The 22416-nt window shown below is 40.9% G+C and overlaps 1 protein-coding gene across 1 annotated transcript in view; it reads left to right on the forward strand.

The window, feature by feature from the left end:
• The window catches only part of si:ch211-212o1.2 (uncharacterized protein LOC492735 homolog), a 110828-nt gene that overhangs the window by 47939 nt on the left and 40473 nt on the right, over positions 1-22416 (forward strand). Inside the window, exon 3 of the mRNA XM_067997915.1 lies at positions 11133-11224. Within this exon, the coding sequence (XP_067854016.1) occupies positions 11133-11224 (92 nt within the window). The remainder of the gene's footprint in view (positions 1-11132; positions 11225-22416) is intronic.

The raw sequence follows: 22416 nt of genomic DNA on the forward strand, positions 1-22416 counted from the left end.
GCAAACCAAGGTATGAACCAAAGCATGATCTTATGCACAATTTATCTCCGTTAGTGTAGTGTGTTCAAGGTGAACAATAAATCCCTTACACTGCTGATAGGCTAACTGAAAGTAGTATGAGATACGGGTTCCTCTGACTGACAGACAAGTAACATAACACTTGACAGACCAAATATCTCAGGCTGCAAACGACAAATCAAATTTATTAAGATAGAAAATTAGCAGAAGCAAAAGTCAAATAACAGGAGAAAGATAATGTACAGTTATTTAATTATCGGACAAAGCTTGCTTCACAAACATCTCAATCTCAAAATTTGGAACACGCATCAGGAGGAAAACCTTAAACGTGAAATCAGATAGTTAAAGGGTGTTTTCACTTGCCTTAGTTCATCAGTTGTCTGCTGAACCAGATGTTCACTAAAGAAACCTTGATATGGAATGCCATTTATAGCCCTTATGGCTTTGATGCCCAAATTGGAACAAAGGAAGATCAAAAGGGATAACTTCACAATAGACAAAGCTGCCAATCAAAATAGGATTCTAAAGCAGCAGTTGGCCTGACAGGATTTCCTGGTAGAATATTTGCACCTGTAAGACAAAGCAACTCTTCTCGTACAGAGCAAGATTAGATTTCACCCCCAGGTGGGCAGGCAATCCCAAACTATTAGCTCTGTCTCCTTGCAGTTAGGTCATAATATTAAATGTTTATGTCACCTGTGTGGAGTTGGCAATTGACATTCGTTAAGCAGTTAACATAGACAGAGGTGATTCAGTTCCTCCATTTGAAGTAAACAATTTTACAACACCAAGTTATAGTCCAGCAATTTTATTTTAAATTCACAAGCTTTCGGAGATTTTCTCCTTCCTCCTGATGCGTGTTCCAAATTTTGAGATTGAGATGTTTGTGAAGCAAGCTTTGTCCGATAATTAAATAACTGTACATTATCTTTCTCCTGTTATTTGACTTTTGCTTCTGCTAATTTTCTATCTTAATAAATTTGATTTGTCGTTTGCAGCCTGAGATATTTGGTCTGTCAAGTGTTATGTTACTTGTCTGTCAGTCAGAGGAACCCGTATCTCATACTACTTTCAGTTAGCCTATCAGCAGTGTAAGGGATTTACAGTGTAAGGGATTTCGGAGATTTTCTCCTTCCTCAGGCAAATGTTTGCCTGAGGAAGGAGAAAATCTCCGAAAGCTTGTGAATTTAAAATAAAATTGCTGGACTATAACTTGGTGTTGTAAAATTGTTTACAATTGTCAACCCCAGTCCATCACCGGCATCTCCACATCATCCATTTGAAGTGACATTGACACACATAGAGAGTGTATTTGAGAGACATACACTGCAAGCTGTGAACAAATTAAAATGGCCAGCTACCAAGATTCCATAAGGATATTTTACATTTGGATTTTCAAAAGGCATTCGATAAGGTGCTATGTAAAAGGTTGTTACACAAGGTAAGGGCTCATGGGGTTGGGGGTAACATATTAGCATGGATAGAGGATTGGTTAATGGACAGAAAACAGAGAGTAGGGATAAACGGGTCATCCACAGGATGCACTGCAGCAACTCGCCAAGGCTTCTTCGACAGCACCTCCCAAACCCGCGACCTCTACCACCTAGAAGGACAAGAGCAGCAGGCACATGGGAACAACACCACCTGCATGTTCCCCTCCAAGTCACACACCATCCCGACTTGGAAATATATCGCCGTTCCTTCATCGTCGCTGGGTCAAAATCCTGGAACTCCCTTCCTAGCAGCACAGTGGGAGAACCGTCACCACATGGACTGCAGCGGTTCAAGAAGGCGGCTCACCACCACCTTCTCGAGGGCAATTAGGGATGGGCAATAAATGCCGGCCTCGCCAGCGACGCCCACATCCCATGAACGAATATAAAAAAAAATTCTCAGGTTGGCAGGCTGTAACTAGTGGGGTGCCGCTAGGATTGGTGCTTGGGCCTCAGCTATTTACAATCTATATTGATGACTTCGATGAAGGGACTGAGTGTAATGTATCCAAGTTTACTGACGATACAAAGCAAGGTGGGAAAGTAAGCTGTGAGGAGGACAGAGTCTGCAAAGGGATAGAAACAGGTTATGTGAGTGGGCAAGAAGGTGGCAGATAGAGTATAATGTGGGGAAATGTGAGGTTATTCATGTTCATAGGAAGAATAGAAAAACAAGAATATTTTTTAAATGATGAGAAACTATTAAATGTTGGTGTCCTCGTACAAGAAACACAAAAAGTTAGCGTGCAGGTATAGCAAGTAATTAGGAAGGCAAATGGCATGTTGGCCTTTTGGGGGTTGGAGTACAAGAGTAAGGAAGTGTTCCTACAATTGTACAGGGCTTTGGTGAGACCTCACCTGGAGTACGGTGTACAGTTTTGGTCTCCTTATCTAAGGAAGGATATACTTTCCTTAGAAGGGGTGCAACAAAGGTTCACTAGATTAATTCCTGGGATGAGATGGTTGTCCTATGAAGAGAGATTGAGTAGAATGGGCCTATACTCTCTGAAGTTTAGAAGATCGGCGGATCTCCTTTGCAGGGACCGTCTCTCGCGCGGGCTCGGCCGTCGCCGGGCGCATTTCCTCCGTCGGCGGTGCGCCGTGACCGTCTCTGGGTCAGCTGGGAAGGCCGGAGGGAAGGTGGCTCGTCGCTCCGGCGGCGAGTGTTATAGCCCCCCGGCAGCAGCCTCGCCGTTTCCCGGGGTCGAGGGAAGTGACCGCTGCCGCGCCTTCCCCCTCGCGAGTGGGGGGGACGGGCTCCCCGTGCTCCAGGTGTGACTGTCAACCGGGGTGGACTGTCCTCAGTGCGCCCTGACCGCGTCTTGCCGTCGAGTCGGAAGAGCCACGAGCGGGTGCCAGGGGTAAAAAAGAAAGAGAAAAAAAAAGGGGCATAGATTTAAGGTGAGAGGGGAGAGATACAAAAGGGTCCAGTGGGGCAATTTTTTCACTCAAAGGGTGGTGAGTGTCTGGAACAAGCTGCCAGAGGCAGTAGTAGAGGCGGGTACAGTTTTGTTTTTTAAAAAGTATTTGGACAGTTACATGGGTAAGATGGGTATAGAGGGATATGGGCCAAGTGCAGGAAATTGGGACTAGCTTAGTGGTATAAACTGGGCGACATGGACATGTTGGGCCGAAGGGCCTGTTTCCATGTTGTAACTTCTATGATTCTATGAATGAGTAAACAATTTTACAACACCAAGTTATAGTCCAGCAATTTTATTTTAAATTCACAAGCTTTCGGAGGCTTCCTCCTTCGTCAGGTAAATGTTCAGGAGCTCCTTGAAGTCTACGCATTTATACATCACAGAACAATACATGGTGTTTACAGACTGCCCCTGCAACTGCCCGTTGCCAAGGCAATCACCGTGTTCAGACAGAGAGGTGTCACCTGCAGAACCCCCGAATACACATTCAACAAAAAAACAAACAGGAAAAAAAAACAGAGAGAGGCAGAAACATCCGGAAGGCAGAGAAAGCCAGCAAATGACCCATTATATTAAAAACAGATAACATTTGTTCACTGGTGGGGTAACGTGTAGCGTGACATGAACCCAAGATCCCGGTTGAGGCCGTCCTCATGGGTGCGGAACTTGGCTATCAATTTCTGCTCGACGATTTTGCGTTGTCGTGTGTTTCGAAGGCCGCCTTGGAGTACGCTTACCCGAAGGTCGGTGGATGAATGTCCATGACTGCTGAAGTGTTCCCCGACTGGGAGGGAACCCTCCTGTTTGGCGATTGTTGCGCGGTGTCCGTTCATCCGTTGTCACAGCGTCTGCATGGTCTCGCCAATGTACCATGCTCTGGGGCATCCTTTCCTGCAACGTATGAGGTAGACAATGTTGGCCGAGTCACAGGAGTATGAACCATGCACCTGGTGGGTGGTGTCCTCTCGTGTGATGGTGGTATCTGTGTCGATGATCTGGCATGTCTTGCAGAGGTTACCGTGGCAGGGTTGTGTGGTGTCGTGGACGCTGTTCTCTTGAAAGCTAGGTAATTTGCTGCGAACGATGGTCTGTTTGAGGTTGGGTGGCTGTTTAAAGGCGAGTAGTGGAGGTGTGGGGATGGCCATAGCGAGGTGTTTGTCCTCATTGATGACATGTTGAAGGCTGCGGAGAACATGGCGTAGTTTCTCCGCTCCGGGGAAGTACTGGACGACAAAGGGTACTCTGTTGGTTGCATCCCGTGTTGGTCTCCTGAGGAGATCTCTGCAAGACATGCCAGATCATCGACACAGATACCACCATCACACGAGAGGACACCACCCACCAGGTGCATGGTTCATACTCCTGTGACTCGGCCAACGTTGTCTACCTCATACGTTGCAGGAAAGGATGCCCCAGAGCATGGTACATTGGCGAGACCATGCAGACGCTGCGACAACGGATGAACGGACACCGCGCAACAATCGCCAAACAGGAGGGTTCCCTCCCAGTCGGGGAACACTTCAGCAGTCATGGACATTCATCCACCGACCTTCGGGTAAGCGTACTCCAAGGCGGCCTTCGAAACACACGACAACGCAAAATCGTCGAGCAGAAATTGATAGCCAAGTTCCGCACCCATGAGGACGGCCTCAACCGGGATCTTGGGTTCATGTCACGCTACACGTTACCCCACCAGTGAACAAATGTTATCTGTTTTTAATATAATGGGTCATTTGCTGGCTTTCTCTGCCTTCCGGATGTTTCTGCCTCTCTCTGTTTTTTTTTCCTGTTTGTTTTTTTGTTGAATGTGTATTCGGGGGTTCTGCAGGTGACACCTCTCTGTCTGAACACGGTGATTGCCTTGGCAACGGGCGGTTGCAGGGGCAGTCTGTAAACACCATGTATTGTTCTGTGATGTATAAATGCGTAGACTTCAAGGAGCTCCTGAACATTTACCTGACGAAGGAGGAAGCCTCCGAAAGCTTGTGAATTTAAAATAAAATTGCTGGACTATAACTTGGTGTTGTAAAATTGTTTACAATTGTCAACCCCAGTCCATCACCGGCATCTCCACATCTATGAATGAGAGGTGATCTCATTGAAACATATAAGATTCTGAGGAGGCTTGACAGGGTAGATGCTGAGAGGTTGTTTCCCCCGGATGGAGAGTCTAGAACTAGGGTCATAGTTGCAAGATAACGGGTCAGACATTTAAAACTGAGATGAGGAGGAATCTCTTCACTCAGGTTGTGAATCTTTGGAATTCTCTACCCCAGAGGGCTGTGGATGCTGAGTCATTGAGTATATTCAAGGCTGAGATAGATAGATTTTTGGGCTCTAAGGGAATTGAGAGATATGGGGATCGGGCAGGAAAGCGGAGTTGAAGTCGAAGATCAGCCATGGTCTTATTGAACGACGGAGCGGGTTTGAGGGGCCGTATGGCCTACTCCTCCTATTTCTTATGTTCTTAAATGTATTAAAAAAAACAAGTATTTCATAATTTAAAAACAAGACTGATCTCCAATTCATCACACAGCTGTCATAGATTTTCACAGTTAGCGGACACTCTCACTTAAAATGGCACAAATGCATTTTTGCCAAAGGAAATAGAAACATATTTGTAATCTGACAATCAGACCTGTTTAATATCAAATGATATTTGCATGTCCATCGGTGTCTCTTCCTCCTCACTACTTTTCAATAATTTCTGCAACTTTTCCAGTCAACATGTTTCATGGGGGATTTTTTTGAGAGTGCTAGTCATGTTTCTAGTTTGTGTCAACCCTTCCCTTCTGATTGACTGACTGTTGGCTCAAAAACTCCTTTTCTGCCTGGAGGGGATGGATGAATGGAATTCACGCACAACTTCAGATAACAACTTTTTGGGAGTGAAGTGAAATTTTGACCCTGACGAAGGGTTGCCGTACAGTCCCCAATGGTGAAATATGTCCTCATGGTTGCAACCTAGACGTCTGTTGACACTGTCCTAACTTGATGCAAAATAGAAAATTATTGCATTTCCCAGCATTGTCATCAGTTACCTTGATGAACTCAAAGCAGCAAAAAATAAATTACAAACTTTTTAAATTTTAAATAAATTTAAATTAGGAGCATGGTCTTTTTTTAGTCTAATAATTACTATGGTCCATCTAGTTTGCTTTCTACCATCCTATTAGTGGAATGATACAATGATGATGGAGTTGTTGATTAATCATAGCGATTAGTCTACACCAGACCCAGACATGGTGGAGTGCTTTGGTGGTGGAGTGCTTTGGGAACCATAGGTCCAAAGTTACCTGTTCCTCCCAAGCATGCTACACTTACCACATCATGTCTCAAATTATTCATACTGTATCTCAAAATGTTATTTTCTGAAATAAATCTATCTAATTTGCATTTGAATGAATCAATACTAACTGCTCCCGAGGGAACCTGCTCCATAGATTGACCACTCGCTCACTGAAATATTGTTTCTGCAGATTAGTTTTGAATTTAACTCCCTTTAAGTGCAGACTGCGGCCTCTGTGCTGGACAACAATCATATCACCCCTCAACCTTCTCTTTTCCAGTGAGAACATGTCCAATTTACATAATTGCTCCTCATAATCCAATCCCTCCATGCTCTAAATCATTCTGCTTGCTCTCTTCTGTGTCCTTCAATAGCTGCAATATCCTTTTTGTACTGCGGCAAAAATTATATGAAATCACACTTATTCTAGCATAACATTGATGATAAGAAGTGATATCTTGTGCTGCAAAGCTGGAATCCTGCCCGGGGTCTCTTATTCAGATTTGTTCTCCTACTTAAGTGTTTTAATGGAATGTTGACTGGGCCATATAGTAAGTTGCAAAATTAAAAGCCAAGTGTATCTTATCCAGGTTTCCATTCTCCAGTCTGTCATTTTAAGTGAGGTCTGATACTCGATCTCTACCTAATGGTTTTCATATGTGGCAGAGAGAGATGTTGTAAATAAAAGCCCTAATTCCTGCCATACCAAAACAAAAATGGTTTCTTTTAAGTATCTTTTATCTTATGTATGGTTCCCAGGAAGTTCAAAAATTCCTTTCATTTATGACATTTCTGTTGATTTATAAAAGCTTTAAAACCTACAATAAATATCTAATATTGCTGTTAGCACTCCTGCATTAGTTGTTTGAATGCAAAACCTATGTAATGCACAACGAGATTATATCATGGTTGTGTCTCGAGCTAATTGCCTCAGTTGAGGATAATTCTTAGACAATGTTATATTTACAACTATAATTTAACATGATATAGTGTAGATCAGGGAATGATTTTACTTCCATCCAGGACTCTGAAGATTTATAGACTCACTGTGGGTTGGTAAAATCTCTTCAGGGCAACAAATACATGCAAGTATATTTACTTGAGCTCTCCCCAAGTAGTGCTGACATGCTTAAGGAAGGTGATTTGCATCTGCCAGCTACCTAATCACTTTTCCTGATTAAATCCTTGAAACTTTACCCACATTTATTGACGTACTGTTACATATCTGATCAGTAGCAAAACTCATGTAATTCATCGTTGTTTGGCACCATTTTTGTTTAAAATGTATGTTATTGTCTCACAATTGAACTCTTGTGAGAGAAAGATAAAGTGCACCTGAAAATGTTTCCCAAGGTAACTTATTTTAATATGCATGTTAAACTATAGTTATAAATATAACTTTACCTAAGAAGTAACTGGGAAACTTAACACAGGACATAACCACTATTACCATCACAATGTATTCAAGTAATACATGCATGCTACACAACCTTGTACGGCTATTGCAGTTTTATAGCTTTTATAGGCAACTTTTGATGCGTGATTCAACTTCCATAATATCTGTGGAGTTAAGTATGGGCTATCTGCTGCTCTCCTGTTGCATTATGATCCTGCAACATTAAAACAAGTATAAAAGTACCCTAATGGGACCTGGAGCACGAGAGAGCCATTCCAATTAGGGAGATTAGATAACCAGGTTTTACCTGAACTGGATTTTGCAGAACGACCTGAACTGCTTCACTGTTGTATCTCACAAAACAAATGTCCAAGGGAGAAATTCAAAGCTTGGGGAGAGGGTAGCGGTTTTAGAAAAATACGGAGGAATTGTGTTTGTGACTGAGCTAAATTTGCTTGTGTTCAGCCTTTTTTATGTGACAGCCATGATTTGAGCACCTTTCAACTGTACACTGAGGGAAAGATAAACTAGAAGTCACCAACCTGCTTGCTAAACTGAAGTGGAAATATGTCCTGCGCTTGTGGTTAAAGTCTGAAATGAGTCTGAATGTGTAACTGTCATTGCTTTAAATTTGTAGAGAATTGTCACAATGCGAGGCTTATATAGTTCAGCAGGTTTCTTTGAAACGTCCAAATATGGGCGAGAAATCTATTTTACTAAAATATTTGGAACACACTGATTTTTTTTTTGCCTTTCCCTTTCATTTTAAAATAAAAGTTTCTCCACCTTCACCTTCACAGCTCCATAGTTGATTGCTGATCCTGAGCACCAGTCTGTTGATTGTTATATATGGGTCCAGTGACAATTATCTTTCATTGTTCCACTCTTATCAAAAAAGATGATGCCAGTAAGAATTCAATTTTGCTATGTTTGAAATTAAATTTAAAAATCTTGGAATTAAATATTTTATGAATTTTTAGGCTACATTTGGCACTGTTTACCTTCAGTGCTACTACAAAAAGAGAATTTTGAAATGCATTTGATAAAGGGCCCAGATAAAAAGCTGAATTGGGACCAGGCACAGTGCTATGCACAGTTGAATCATTTTAATGAAAATGATAAGAGTCGAAGCAGCATGGCAGAACGAGTTTGCTGGTGTACCAGCAGGGAAGTTGTGGTGACATGGAGATATAGGATGCAGGTTGGCGCCCACGATTCCCACACAGTTGCATATCTCATTATTTTAAATCTGTGTAACCCCACAACTGGCATTTTTATTTCAGAAGTCCTCATTAAAATAATGAGCTATTTTAGAAATAAAAGCAATAAAAAATGATTTGCTTTTAACGATCTATAATTAGCAGCATAATGAAGTGCATTTGTCTTTGATTTATAAGTTGGGTGGACTATGGTTGTATGTTGGAAAGCCTAACTGAAGTCGTCTTACCTTGGCACTCCTCTTACGTGGTAAAGAACAACATCATTGGTTCCTCCCCATCTTCCTTTGCCAGGAGGAGCATAGTCAATCAACCCATGATTATTGTGAAATGCTAGTAGATCTCCCATGGCACTGCTCACGGTGTGTCAGAGGATACAGTGGCACAGGTTAAAGTGGAACGACAGCACCACCTGGTGCCCTGTAATCTGCAACTACAGTGCCACAGGACCTGTTTACATAGGGAATTCGCATTAAACCTGATTACATCGGCATTTACAATGTTAAATATTGGCATAAAACGTGTGGCCAAAAATTGTGACAACATGAAGTGAAGTTTGTGGACAGAAATGTGTACATATGGAAGATTTTTAATACAATATAGATGTCTTCAAAAAACCTCCAAATAAACACAAGTATTTTAACAAGGACACCTGAAAGAGAGGTTTTCAATTGAGTGATCGCGTAGCTTTAAGTGGCTGACATTAAATTCATCAAATGAGGCCTCATAATAAACTTCATTAGCTTACATCAGACATGATCTGGCTTGGACATTATTCTCCATTGTTAAAAATGCTACTGTAAAGCACTTGTAAACAATTTTACAACACCAAGTTATAGTCCAACGATTTTTATTTGAAATCTACAAGCTTTCGGAGGCTTCCTCCTTCCTCAGGTAATGCACTACAGTGAGTTCTGTGACACTGTAAAGCACTACAGTGCGTTCTGTGACATGAATATTTCACCAAATGAACATTGGTGCCTATGCTGAAGATGAGAGCTTATGTTGCACAGTTGAGTTTCAATGAGAATGTTCATTGTCAAGGTGGCACAGCACATGTTGATGTAGGCTGTGGATTTGGACTCATGATTTCCCTTCCATAGCAAATATCTGATTTTGGCTGGGTTGAGGCATTGAGCAAAGGCCGGATGCTTCCTCAGAAGAAGAAGGAGGAGGAAAAGTCAAACATTGATTGTCCGGTCCATTCCAGAGCAGCGTCTGTAGTTTGGACATGCTCCCTTATGCTGATGGCAGAATCAGAAAGGTAGGACTGCTATTTGGCGTCGAGGTAAGGGAGCTGGTAACCACAGACAGCCGGTACGTGAAGGGTCATTGTTCTGTGATTTGAGCTACAGAAGCTGCAGATATAGAAGTGCCTTTATACATTAGGTCTAAAACCTTTAAACTGCTGGAGCTGTTTGAGAATGGTGCAGGTCTTTACAGATCAAGAAATCACACTGTTCAGTTGAATATTGATTAGGTGCTTTGTCATATATTTAGAAATTTCATTTAAAAGAAAATATATTCACCAAATTAATATTTAAAAGAAAAATATTCCCCACCTTCTCTCCTATCTTTCCACTGTACACTAACCAAAAGGATGAGTGGGTTCCTGATGCCAGGTCCATACAATGCTGGAGTTAGACCCTTTATGCAGTACTTGATTGGTGGTTCTCACTTTGCACTCTTGCTGCCTACCCAAATGACATAGCTGAGATTAGGTGTTCGCAAGGAGAAGAAATAAAAACACATAACGCTGGAAATACACAGCAGATCAGTCAGCATCTAAATAGAAAAGAGAGGTTATGACAATCTCGGTGTGTATCTTTTAGCAGAACAGTTGGAGAATGTGAGGGTGAGTAATAACCCAAGTCCCGCTACATGTCAATGCTTCAATGAACTAATTGTGTTGTGCTGCCAAGCTAACCAATTATAGCAAAAACTCATCATTTTTTAAAAGATTTATTTTTAGTTACACCAAACCCTTGTCTGAATGTGTGTCCACCTTGACTGCATTAACTTGAAAAACATAAATACTTTCTAGTTTAAAAAATGATTTCAATGTATGTTTCAGATCATCAAACATAAGATTTCAATGTCTAGTTACTGCTTTTTATGAAAATTAAGTTTTTTGTTATGGTTTTAAGAAAAAATATAACTATGAAAGTAATATGCTATTTCCTAGAATTTGAATTAAGATACAGTACTTGGATTAAAAAAAAATTCTATTTGAACATTCATAGCTTCAGTCTGTGAGCTCATTATGGATCTTCCAATCCTTTCCATATTTTCCAGTTGCTGGGATTGTTACTGCGGATTTTGCCTCCGGCCTGGTTCACTGGGGAGCAGACACCTGGGGTTCTGTTGATATCCCTGTCATTGGCAAGGTGAGGGCCGACTGGATGTGTAGCATTTAATATGTGCATTGTCTTGTGAGCATGCTGACATCTGGGCCACAATTAAAAATTGTGTCTAAAAATAAGTGCTTTGTTTCTGTGACCCATTCACAATGTTACTTCCTCTTCTCTCACACACACACACACACACACACACCCTGCAAATGTTTCTGATCCTGTATTTACACTCGAATGCAAATTTAAAGAGCTTCATTGTAAATTGGGCATGAAGTGATGTGAACCAAATATACTGGTGACTCCTAGTGAGCTGTACTAACGTCAGAATCCATAGAGAATTGCACTATACAGAGCAAGTTCCTGCACTGAAAGGATCTTTATAGAAAGAGTAGTTTAAGTGACCCAAAGATTTTGTTTGAATCAGATTAATTGAAATCAGCTTGTGGTTTAACTGGGCACAGCTGAGAGCTGCTGAAAGAGGCAGCACTAGAATATAGTGAAGGTAAGATGAAGCTTTTAAAAGGGCTATGTTTTCTTTCAAGCCACACTCCCCGGATCAACATTGTAGCCAGCATTGTTTTTGTAATAATTCTGTTTTTGAACAGTTTTCAAAAATGTGATCGTTTTGTGTTTCTGAAATTGTTTGAAAACATGATGCTTTCTGAAAATTGCAGCATTAACCTTGCTGATGGTTGATACCTTCCATTTGGTTTGTGGAGTTTTTGTCTTGTATTGTACTGCTGCAGATGATCTCTTTGAATTGTTTTGTGTATAATTATTATAGATCCAATAATCTAATTGTGTAGTAAACAGGCACTAATTAATCTCAGTTGTACCATGTCAACTGTACGTCTCTCAGTTGTACCATTAGGGGAAGTACTGAGCAAAGGCCCCCACAGGGAGGGAAAATTAAAAAGTGAATCACGCTGGACCATTCTCATACACCTCCTATGGGCTGATTTCAAGGTGGTGTTGACAAAGCCCTGGGAACAGGTTGTTCGCCCCTCCCCCACTCTATTTTCCAGGGATATGGTGTAGCAACGAGGCCCAAGAAAGAAAGGGGAAGAAAATAGCTTGAAAAAGAGTTCTTCCTTCAAAAAGTGACAGCTGAGACGGAGGGGAAGACCACATGGACTCAGTGCACCCCCAGCAGGACATGTTTTTCTAAAGGGCTGAGATCATGTTACCCACCCATCCCCTCAATCTGGCAATAGTGAGAGTCGAGGGGAATAAAATGTTTATAATGCAACAGAAGGGGCTGATTAATTTTCAGAAAAACGTTTACATAGAAATGCCAGAAATACGGATCCCAAAGTATTGCTTCTTCAATTTGAAGGCAAAATAGACTAAAGTTCAATATGGGACTGTTTGTTTTTTCTCCTACTGGACTACAGAGTCCCCAGTGTAATGCCTCAGTCTTGGAGCAGGGTGTGCATTACAGACTGGAATGCCATTGATTTGAGCTGAACTTAATGCCACCTCATTTAATAGAAAGTGAACCTAATTACACTCTGTGGAGTGAATATTTCGACTGTGGAATCTTATTTAGTGAATACTTTTTCCTATTTCTACAGCACAACTGGCAGCATCAGCTTCGTGTTTTCTGTTTTCTGTTGCGACAGCAATCCAAAACTGCAGCAAGTTAAACGCAATAACTCTCAAACATTGTTTACAGACAGTGTTTTCCCTTCTGAGTCTTCCCCAGTCGTGCCAAATACTAGATGGAGACTGAAAATAAAGACATTCCTCGACCACCTGCAGGGGATTCCTCTTTGCTAATCCAGTGTGTTGGCTCCACTGAAATGGAGGAGTGCAGTGCTCCAAGGAGGAGGCCTACAGCTGGGATTTCTTTTAAAACAATATTTGTTTATTTAAAAACATTAATGACCTTGGGTAAGTACTGGGTGTGGTAATTCATTACACCTGTACGAGTCCCCAACATCAGCTATTTTTAAAAAAAAGACAATTTGTTGTATGAAATGAAATCCTAGTTCTATGGGCTCCTCTGCGAAGCTTTGCATTCATTCTTTGGCTTGTTTCTTTGCAGAATGATCAGTACTTCTTCCAACAATAAAGAGTTGATGGTATCTTCTAATGCCTCTGGCCTAATGTGTGTTTTAGCAGTTCTACTGGGCCAACATCCAACTTGCAACTGTAGTTGGCTGAAATCTAGGATTCTGATTGGCATGTCGGGCCGGGTTGGGCAAAGCGGAAAAAGGTCACCTTGTGGACTCCATTGGGCCATGAGCTGGGGTGTGCAAAAGGCTATCTTGGGGCTCAGGTCGGGGCAGTAAGCGAGGCAAGGAGAGGCAGCAGGGGAGAAACCTTTGGGTGATGTTGATTGGACTCAGGTGGGTGGCCTGCAGAGAACCGTGTCAACTCACTTCAAGATGGAACTGGGAGAATTCATTGGGAGGTGACAAAAATAGCATGACAACTTAGCGACTAAACAGGAAGTATGTGCATAAGCTCGGGTTTTATTATAGATATCGTTATGTGCTATCCAATGTGGAACAGGAGATAACTAGCTTATCATAATTGTCTATTATCTTACACTTTAATCATCTGTTTGAAATGTAGCATCTACTCGATCCTGCATAGCAAAGGGTTCACATCTGCTTGCTCACACATCTCCAGCATAGGTATTGTAGAGATTTTAATTTAAAATGTTAATATTTGCACTGGAGAACAATGTAGCATTGGAACACGCAGCTCTCACCTATTTCAGGTTGTTCTACAAATTAGTTCAAATAAGAAAATATTTTAAACAAAAAAATAACGTGGTCAGTTACCATGTTCTGGAGAGGATTTTTACTGGGCACTTTTTGCCAAGCTGCAGGTGAATAAAATCAATTGACCCCAGAGCCTGGAGCAGGTTTTAGCAAGTCTAGATCACTGGTACCATAAAGGTAACTGAAATGTAACTGTTTTTAGGCAAAATGCCTGTGTTGTATAAATTGAGGATTTTTGCAAGTGCTCCCTTTATATGTCAACCACTTGACTGTACAGCGTAACACTCTTAATAATGAGGTTGCAGTCTAGCTATGCACTATATTCACTGGAGCCTCCCAGTATATTAGATTAACACAGTGGGGACTTGGGGTGATCCCTACTTGCTTCATAAGAGCTGTACCATTACTGCTTACATTTATTAGAGTCTTTCACACTTTAGTGTCCAACTATCAAACAATTAGACTCCACTTAGACTTGTGTGCAAGTTGGTATTAGTTGCAAGCTTGGAACAGAATTGAAGCTGGTCTAAAGTAGAAAATAATTTTGGTCTGATTATTGACCATGCACTGAAAGTAGCCAGTCAGTATGAAGGGTTATCAACAAGGCTGGGCAAGCACTGGAATGCACCTTTAGAGCATTTGATTATTGGTCAAAACAGGTTATTTTATAACTCATTAATAAAGTCATGGTTAGAATATTGTGTGAAATTATGGGCATTAATCTTCAAAAGGAGACTGATGCATTGGATAGAGTTTGGAGAAGAGTTGCAAAGGTGAGACTTGCACAACTGAGCCTATTTCATTGGAGAAAAGTTTGTGTGAAGCTTTAACACACAGTGGTGGATAATGTAAACGTGATCAGCTTATTTAACAGACTGAGCACAAAAGTAACAAGCCTTGTGCAAGACTACAAATTAGAATTTTTTTCAACTGGCAGAGTCATGAACATGTAAAATAGATTCACAGCAAAAACAGTTAATGTTGTTATAAATTGGATAGTCAGGTGGTGAAGGATAAAATACTCGAGCCTGGCTTTCAGTTGCTTCCAAGCCTTTATTCACACAGCTCAACATTACACATCCTTCCATAAATGGATACAAGAGTGTCTCCAATTAATGCCCACCACCTGAATACAATTAACACTAATTGATAGAAACTACAGACAATTAAGATTCCCTTCTCTAAATAAAATTAAAATTAAACTTTATATATACAATACAAACAAAATTTAAAAAATTAAAAACCCTGTACAACTTATTATTCGAAATATTACATTGTGAGGCAACCCTTCTCCAGGACCCCTAATAATTTCTTCATACATGTATTTCTTTTAGTAAAACAATCCAACAGTTGATGGCTTGAATCCACCCATTTAATTTTAGAGATTCCTTTTCTCTCCAGCATTTGTTTCAAGCTAGCAAGGTCAATCCGTAATCTTTTCTCACTCACATTTCTTGTAGAGTGTACATTATTCCACAATGAACGATTGTCTCCGTAACATTCAATGGGTATACTATCTTCAGTACTCCCATTTTTCAGGATGTCACTCAAGATACTTGCCAAATAGAATCCCATATTCACTGCATCAACAAGAGCCAGTGTTTCAGCAGCCAGAGTACTTTTAACAACCCTTTTATATTTTACTAGCTTCCCAAGCTAAAGGACAACATTTCCCATTCTCACCCATAAGAAACACTATGAAACCAGCTGCACTAGAATACCCATCGGGAAGATTAGTACGTGAAGCATTGCAAAAGATAACTAGCTTCATTTTCTTTGGGTCACCTTTAGGATGGGAAATTAATTATGCATTTATCTATATTTAATTTTTGTAATGTTTTGTTTGCCCTTAAAACATTCTCTACTATGGAGTGTTTCATTGAAGTACTTAACTCCAACACATCAAAACTAGCATCTAGTCTAGTCTGAGTGCACAACCAGTTCAACTGACCAATCAAGCTCCATAATTACTCTGTCTCTTTAGATATGACATCACCTTTCTGTGAAGACATAATACAATTAACAGGGATGGGAGAAACACTCTCTAAATAGCACCGGTAATTTAAAGTTATACCAGACCCACTCTGCTTAATATCTAAACCAATATATTTAAAAGCTGCACAGGCCTGACTCCCAATTTCAAATTCTACTCTAATCTTATTAATGACAAATTTCTCAAATTCTGCAGTACGACCCGATAAGAAATCATCAACATGCATCACGAAGATGCCTGAAAGTTTTCAGTTATGGTGCCAATAAAACATTGCGGGATCTGCTTTTAGTTGAACACAGCCTATTTTCAGCAAAACAGATCTCACCGAAAAATACCATGCCCTGGAAACATCATTCAGGCTGTAGACGCATTTGTTTAGTTTCCATAGTTTTCCTTCCGCATCTGCTGCTTCTTTCGGCGGTTTCAGAAACACTTCTCTCTGAAAAGTATCGCCCTGCAGAAATGCGGCTTTTATGTCAATTGACCTACACTCTCATGAATATGTTGCCAAAAGAGCCAAAAACATTTTTAAGATTACCTTTCCAGCAGTGGGAGAATCCACTCGAACTTCTGTATCACCCAGTTTCTCTTCAGAACCCCCTGCTACCAACCTTGCTTTAGCCTTATATGTCCCATCTGCAAGGACTTTTTTTTTAGTACAAATCCATCTATGCGACATAGCTGGTTGACCCTTATCTGTTACCTCAGAATAAACTCCAAATTCTTTCCAACTATCTAACTCCCTTTGTTTTGCCTCCTTTACTCGTTTATCCTCAAGTTTATTGACAGCCACCAAAACTTCACGATCATGAGGACTTCTGCTTCTAGTTCTGTTACGTGACTGTTCTTTGGTCTTTGTTTCATTGTCTGACCTAGTCAAGCTACATCTTCTACTTCTATGTCTGTAGGGACTACTACTGCGAGATCTCCCTCTTTCATCTCTAGTTTGCAGTCGTTTTCTGATGTGAGATTCACTTCTGGACTCCCTATCACTACTTGTTCTCTGCTTTCGTACTCTCCACTCTTTTGCCCTATTCTGCTAGCCCATGGATCTTGCTTCTTGGCCATCATCCTGAACATTCAACCTATATTTAAATCTACCAGTAGCTTTGCCTGCACGTCCCAAAATTGCCACATCCCTCCATTCATTAGTCTCTTTTGGAACATGTAGCACCCGTTACCCACTTTGGGTAATTGTTCTGTGGATGTGATAACTCTGTCATGTGTTTCTTGTTCATTGACACTACCACAGTCCAGCCCTTGATCTACCTCTGTCTGTTCCTCAGGAACCTCATCAAAAAAAATCAAGAACATCTGAGGTACAAGGTGCCTCATTTACTTCTATCAACTGCTCAGAGTCCGAGATTTTAAAATTAATTCCAATTAATCGTGAGGAATGAACCGAAACAGTTTGATTACCATGTTGGACAAGTACTGTCTTACCATCACGACCTATTACCTTACCAGGGCCTTTCCATTCCCTATGACCTTTTATAGTATACCAAATCTCCTGAATTGAACTCTGCCTTAGTGCTCTATGAATTTTCTCTGATATCTCAGTCTTGATATATCTGAGAAAATCCCTAGAGCACTATATATACTCCCTGCATGCATAGCATTTAAATGCTCAGAAAAATGGCACTAAATTGTAGTACCTTCGAGAGCAGGAGGATTATCACAAAGAACAGAAGGTAATTTGGGATTGCACCTATAGACTAGTTGGTAAGAAGTATATCCTCCAACCATCTGAAGAGAATTCTTTGCATGAACTGCCCATGCTAGGGCAGTTGACAATTTACATTCTGTTCGATCAGCCAAAATTTTATGCACCATGCTATCAATCACAGCATGATTCCTTTCACAAAGACCATTGCTAAAAGGGCTTTCAGCTGCTGTATTCATGACCGTTATATTCATATTCTCTCACATATCTCCGAACTCCACATTAGCGAATTCACCTCCGTTATTGGTCAAAAACTTTGCTGGTGTCCCAAGTCCAGTCCCTATCCATTTTTCCATCATTTTATCTGGAATAACCACCTTCTCCTTACTATATATTAGTGTAGAAATACTAAATCTCGTAGCCAGGTCAGTAAAATGTAAGATGAAAACATTTCCGTCTTTGTCCCATACCTTTAGATCCATGGCAACTACCTCGTTAAAGTTGCGTGGTAACAGAACACTTACATTGGGACGTGGGAGCGTCCATCTATACTTCTTACAGATTTCACAGTTCTCACTAATCTCTTCTATTAGCCTCGTATATTCCTAATCAGCTACACCTGCATCTTTTAGCAGGATTTTTAAATGTTGACAAGTAGGGTGGGCAAATTGTCTCTGTAACTTTAAGACAATTTTTTTTTCTCTCTTATCCTTATTGCCTGATGCCATTAATACTTGTCTAACACGCTAATAAGAAACATCAGATTTTATTAAGGGGATACAATAATGCCCTGACTGGGTGAACTGCAAATCAACTGATTTCCCCAAAATGATTGCCTCATCGTGTTCCATGTCAAGTACATTTTTGCCTTTTTCATGGAAGGTATACCCAAAAGCACAGGTATCTCACTAGAGACGACATCTGTACTTATAAAATAGCTTACTCCAGCTATCCTACATGGAATTACCACTCTCTTGAGTGACCTCAAGGTGTTGTAGAACTTTTATATTCCTTAACCTTGCGTCGATCCTCATTACTTAGTGAATCGAGATAACATTTTAATCAATCTACCCCACATACAGTTGAAGTACACGCACCATCTAACATTGCGCAATTAAAGGAATCTGCGACGTACATTCATCACAGGATTAAAACTCCTTGTGACCAGTATAATCTGTTCAAATTCATCATTATCTTCATCCTCTTCTTCAGAACGACTTTCTTCATGTGTCTTTTCAAAGACCCTGCATGTTCGCTCTGGGCAATTTGCTGCATAATGATACTTAGAGTCACGTCACTGATTTTTCCCTTGAGCATTCCTGGGATTCATTCACCCGTTATTACTGTCCCAATTTTGTCTTCTGTTGATATAATTGGATTTGCTGTACCTGCTTTCATCTCCAACCTGGATGTCTTTAATCCGTCCATCATATTGACACCTGTGTCCGGTCTCTTGAAAATTTTGAAACCTGGTCTGGCACCTGTGTTTAGTATCTGGAACACTTTGAAACCTGGAAACCATTGAATCTTCTATTCTTTGTGTCCCAGCGGAAGGCCTCATTTGTTCAATGAAGGCTGAAGGGAATGACTTTCCCGGAATTTTTTTAAGGCAGCTGCCATTTGGTCCAACAGCGTCTCCTTTTCAGTAAAACTGGACCCCAGTTCGGGCCAGTTGCCTGTCCATATGAGACACCTTAACACAATCTAGTATTTTAAATGTTAGTACCGATCCAGGGATTCCCAATTTGAACTTTGTTAACCTTTTGTACAATTTGTTAAAGTCCATGATATACTCATCCATTGAATGACAGATTTCAAAAAATGGACGGTCAAATGCTGACCAGACCTCATTGGCACTTAACAGGTCATCTTCCTTGTAGATTTGATCCAGAAAATCTATTAGAAAGGTAAAACCTTCAGCATTATCCAAAAGATTTGCATCCATCTCAGAAAATACCTTACTCTGACTTTATTTTGTTCAAGAAGTGACAAGGCCAGGCATTGTTTTCTCTTTGATAGAGTAGTAACCCATGTCCACATATCAACCTCATTCTTCCACTGGTCATATGGTTCAAACTCCGAGAACATCGGAAGGAAATATTACCTCGACGCTTTAAACTTGCTTTCTTCCATTTTCCACAATGGCCACTAGGTTTTCAAGATTTTATTTATGTTCAAAATAAATCTTAGTTTCCAACCTCCTCCTTTAGGCAACCATCCTTTGCTACAATGTTATAAATTGAATAGCCAGGTGGTGAAGGATAGAATACTAGAGCCTGGTCTTCAGTTGCTTCCAAGCCTTTATTCACACAGCTCAACATTATACACCCTCCCATAAATGGATACAAGAGAGTCCCCAATTGATACCCACCACCTGAATACAGTTAACACTAATTCATATTAATCACATAGAATGAACAAATGTTATGTTGATTATCACTAATAAAGTGTTGGATAAATGTTTGTTTAAGAATAGCATTGAAGGTTCTAAGGGTAGAGCTAGATTGATGTAACTAACATGCAGGAATGATGACGTCATCTATGGAATGCAACCAGCTAGTGTTGGACGGTTGAGTAGTAAGATTTAATTAATATCTTGATGTTTGATTCTATATCTTTTGAGCATTGGGACTCCTTTAAGAGTTTTATTTCCTTCAGTACTTTATCTGTGGTGAGCCATCTCCCTTAAGAGATTTAGTGGTTTGCATAGATTCAATGGCAAGGCAAATTGTACATGGGGAAGGGAGGAGGAGGAGGTGGTGGTGGTGGGGGGGGAATAAGAGGGCAGTGGGGAAGGGGAGAAGAGGCTTTCTAGCGTCTCGTTGCTTCATAACTTATTCAATTATCTAAATGCTGCAGTTATTACTTGCATTGGGATTTGGAAGAACAACTTTCGGCATTTGACCTTGGACTTGTTTATTGGACAGATTAATGCACATACTGAATGGAGGCTGCCTTCTGCATAAACTCTGGGGCATTTGTCTTGTGACTCCTGACACAAACTGAATGCGGTCTCTATTGGGCTGAAATTAGAAACTAGCTTGAGGAATGTTTTCCTATTGTAGGTTCGCTGAATACTTGGTTCAGTGCTTATAGCTCTATTGTGGCCTCTTTATTCTTTGGTACTTTTGACATTCTAATTTTCTGTTTGTCTTTCACTGTGTTTGATTTTATTTGTTCTGTAGGCTCCAATGTGCTTCTGCTTTTAGTTTGCCCTTTGTGCACTGATAGATCATTTTTTATATTCCATATTTTCTTAAGGGGCTGGCTGAGAACTTCCTTGGAGAACACCACCTCTTTATCATAGTGACATTTAAAAAGTAAATACATTCATTAAAATAGAATTGTTGCAAGAGGGATATGCTCCATTTCGAAGCAAGAAGGTAAGGGAGAAGGTGACTAGAACTTTCTTTTGTACAACGGTACCACATGACCTCCCCACTCCGCCAATTTGTTTACTCCCTCTTCTCCATTCGTTGTTTTTTTATCCTCATCGATGTGCTTCCTGATCCCATGTTTGTGCTGAATTTTATCAGTATCTGTGAGAAGCCACTGTCCAGCCTTGCATCTATTGAAATGAGGAATGTGGTGCAAAAATGTCAGCGTGAGCCCAGTTTTCACTTGTGCATTGGGTACAGATGCAATACTTTTCACTTGGGTTAATATTTCCATTCCCGATTAATGCAGGTTACTTTATGCACTCACTAGGTCACTACTCTTTCAGGCCTCAATACTATGAGCAATATTTGTTCAAGAAGGGAGAGAAGCATAAACTGGATAACTGTAGATCAGTTAGTCTAACATCAGTTGTGGACAAACTCTTGGCATCCGTAAAGTGGTGTACTTCAGGAGTCACTACTGGGACTGCATTTGCTCTTGGTGTATTTGGATGATTTGGACTTGGGCAAAAGGACAAAATGTCTCATCTTATTGATGTGGCTTGTGCATAGCAGCATTTTGAATGTGTTGCACAAATCCTCCAGATTTTGCCCTGAGACCCCCTCTGGAGCCTAACTAATGTCTAGTGTTCCAAGAGTCCAACTTCTCTTTACTCTCAAATCCTTGAACACGTTGTCACCTCCCAAATCCGTGCCCATCTTTCGTGTAGCTCCATGTTTGCACCTTTCTAATCAGATTTCTGCCCCTGCTACAACACTAAAACAGCCCTAATCAAAGTCACAAATTACATAGTCTGTGACCATACCAGTGGTGCACTATCCCTCCTTGACCTGTCTGCAACCTTTGACAGTTGACCACACCATCCTCCGCCAACGCCTCGCCTCGCCTCCGTTGTCCAGCTGAGTGGGACTGCCCTCGCCTGATTCCACTCTTACCTATTGAGTCGTAGCCAGAGAATCTCCTGCAATGGCTTCTCTTCCCACCCCCATACCGTTACCTTTGGAGTCCCCCCTCCTATTTCCTTGGTCCTTTTCTATTTCGCATCTACATGCAGCCTTCGGCGAAATCATCCGAAAACACACTTTGACCAAGCTTTTGGTCACCTGTCCCAATGTCTCCTTCTTTGGCTCGGTGTCAATTTTTGTCTGATTACGATCCTGTGAAGCACCTTGGGATGTTTTACTACTTTAAAGGTGCTATATAAATGCAAGTTGTTGAAGTGTTGTTAAAGTGCAAATGGCAGGAAATACAGCCACGTGGGCAGATGCAGTTTGCCTTGATGGTTCCAGCCCGTGGAAAACAGCAGGAAAGCAGGGACGCAGTGGAGTGCGTTCCCAAGCATATGCAGGTAGTGGACTCTACTTGATCAGTCATCTGCAGGGCACTATCTGCCATGGCCCTTTAGTGCCTGCAAATACACTTGTTGCTTTGTAAACAT

Source organism: Heptranchias perlo, chromosome 16, assembly GCF_035084215.1.
Source record: "Heptranchias perlo isolate sHepPer1 chromosome 16, sHepPer1.hap1, whole genome shotgun sequence".
NCBI classification, from domain to species: Eukaryota; Metazoa; Chordata; class Chondrichthyes; order Hexanchiformes; family Hexanchidae; genus Heptranchias; species Heptranchias perlo.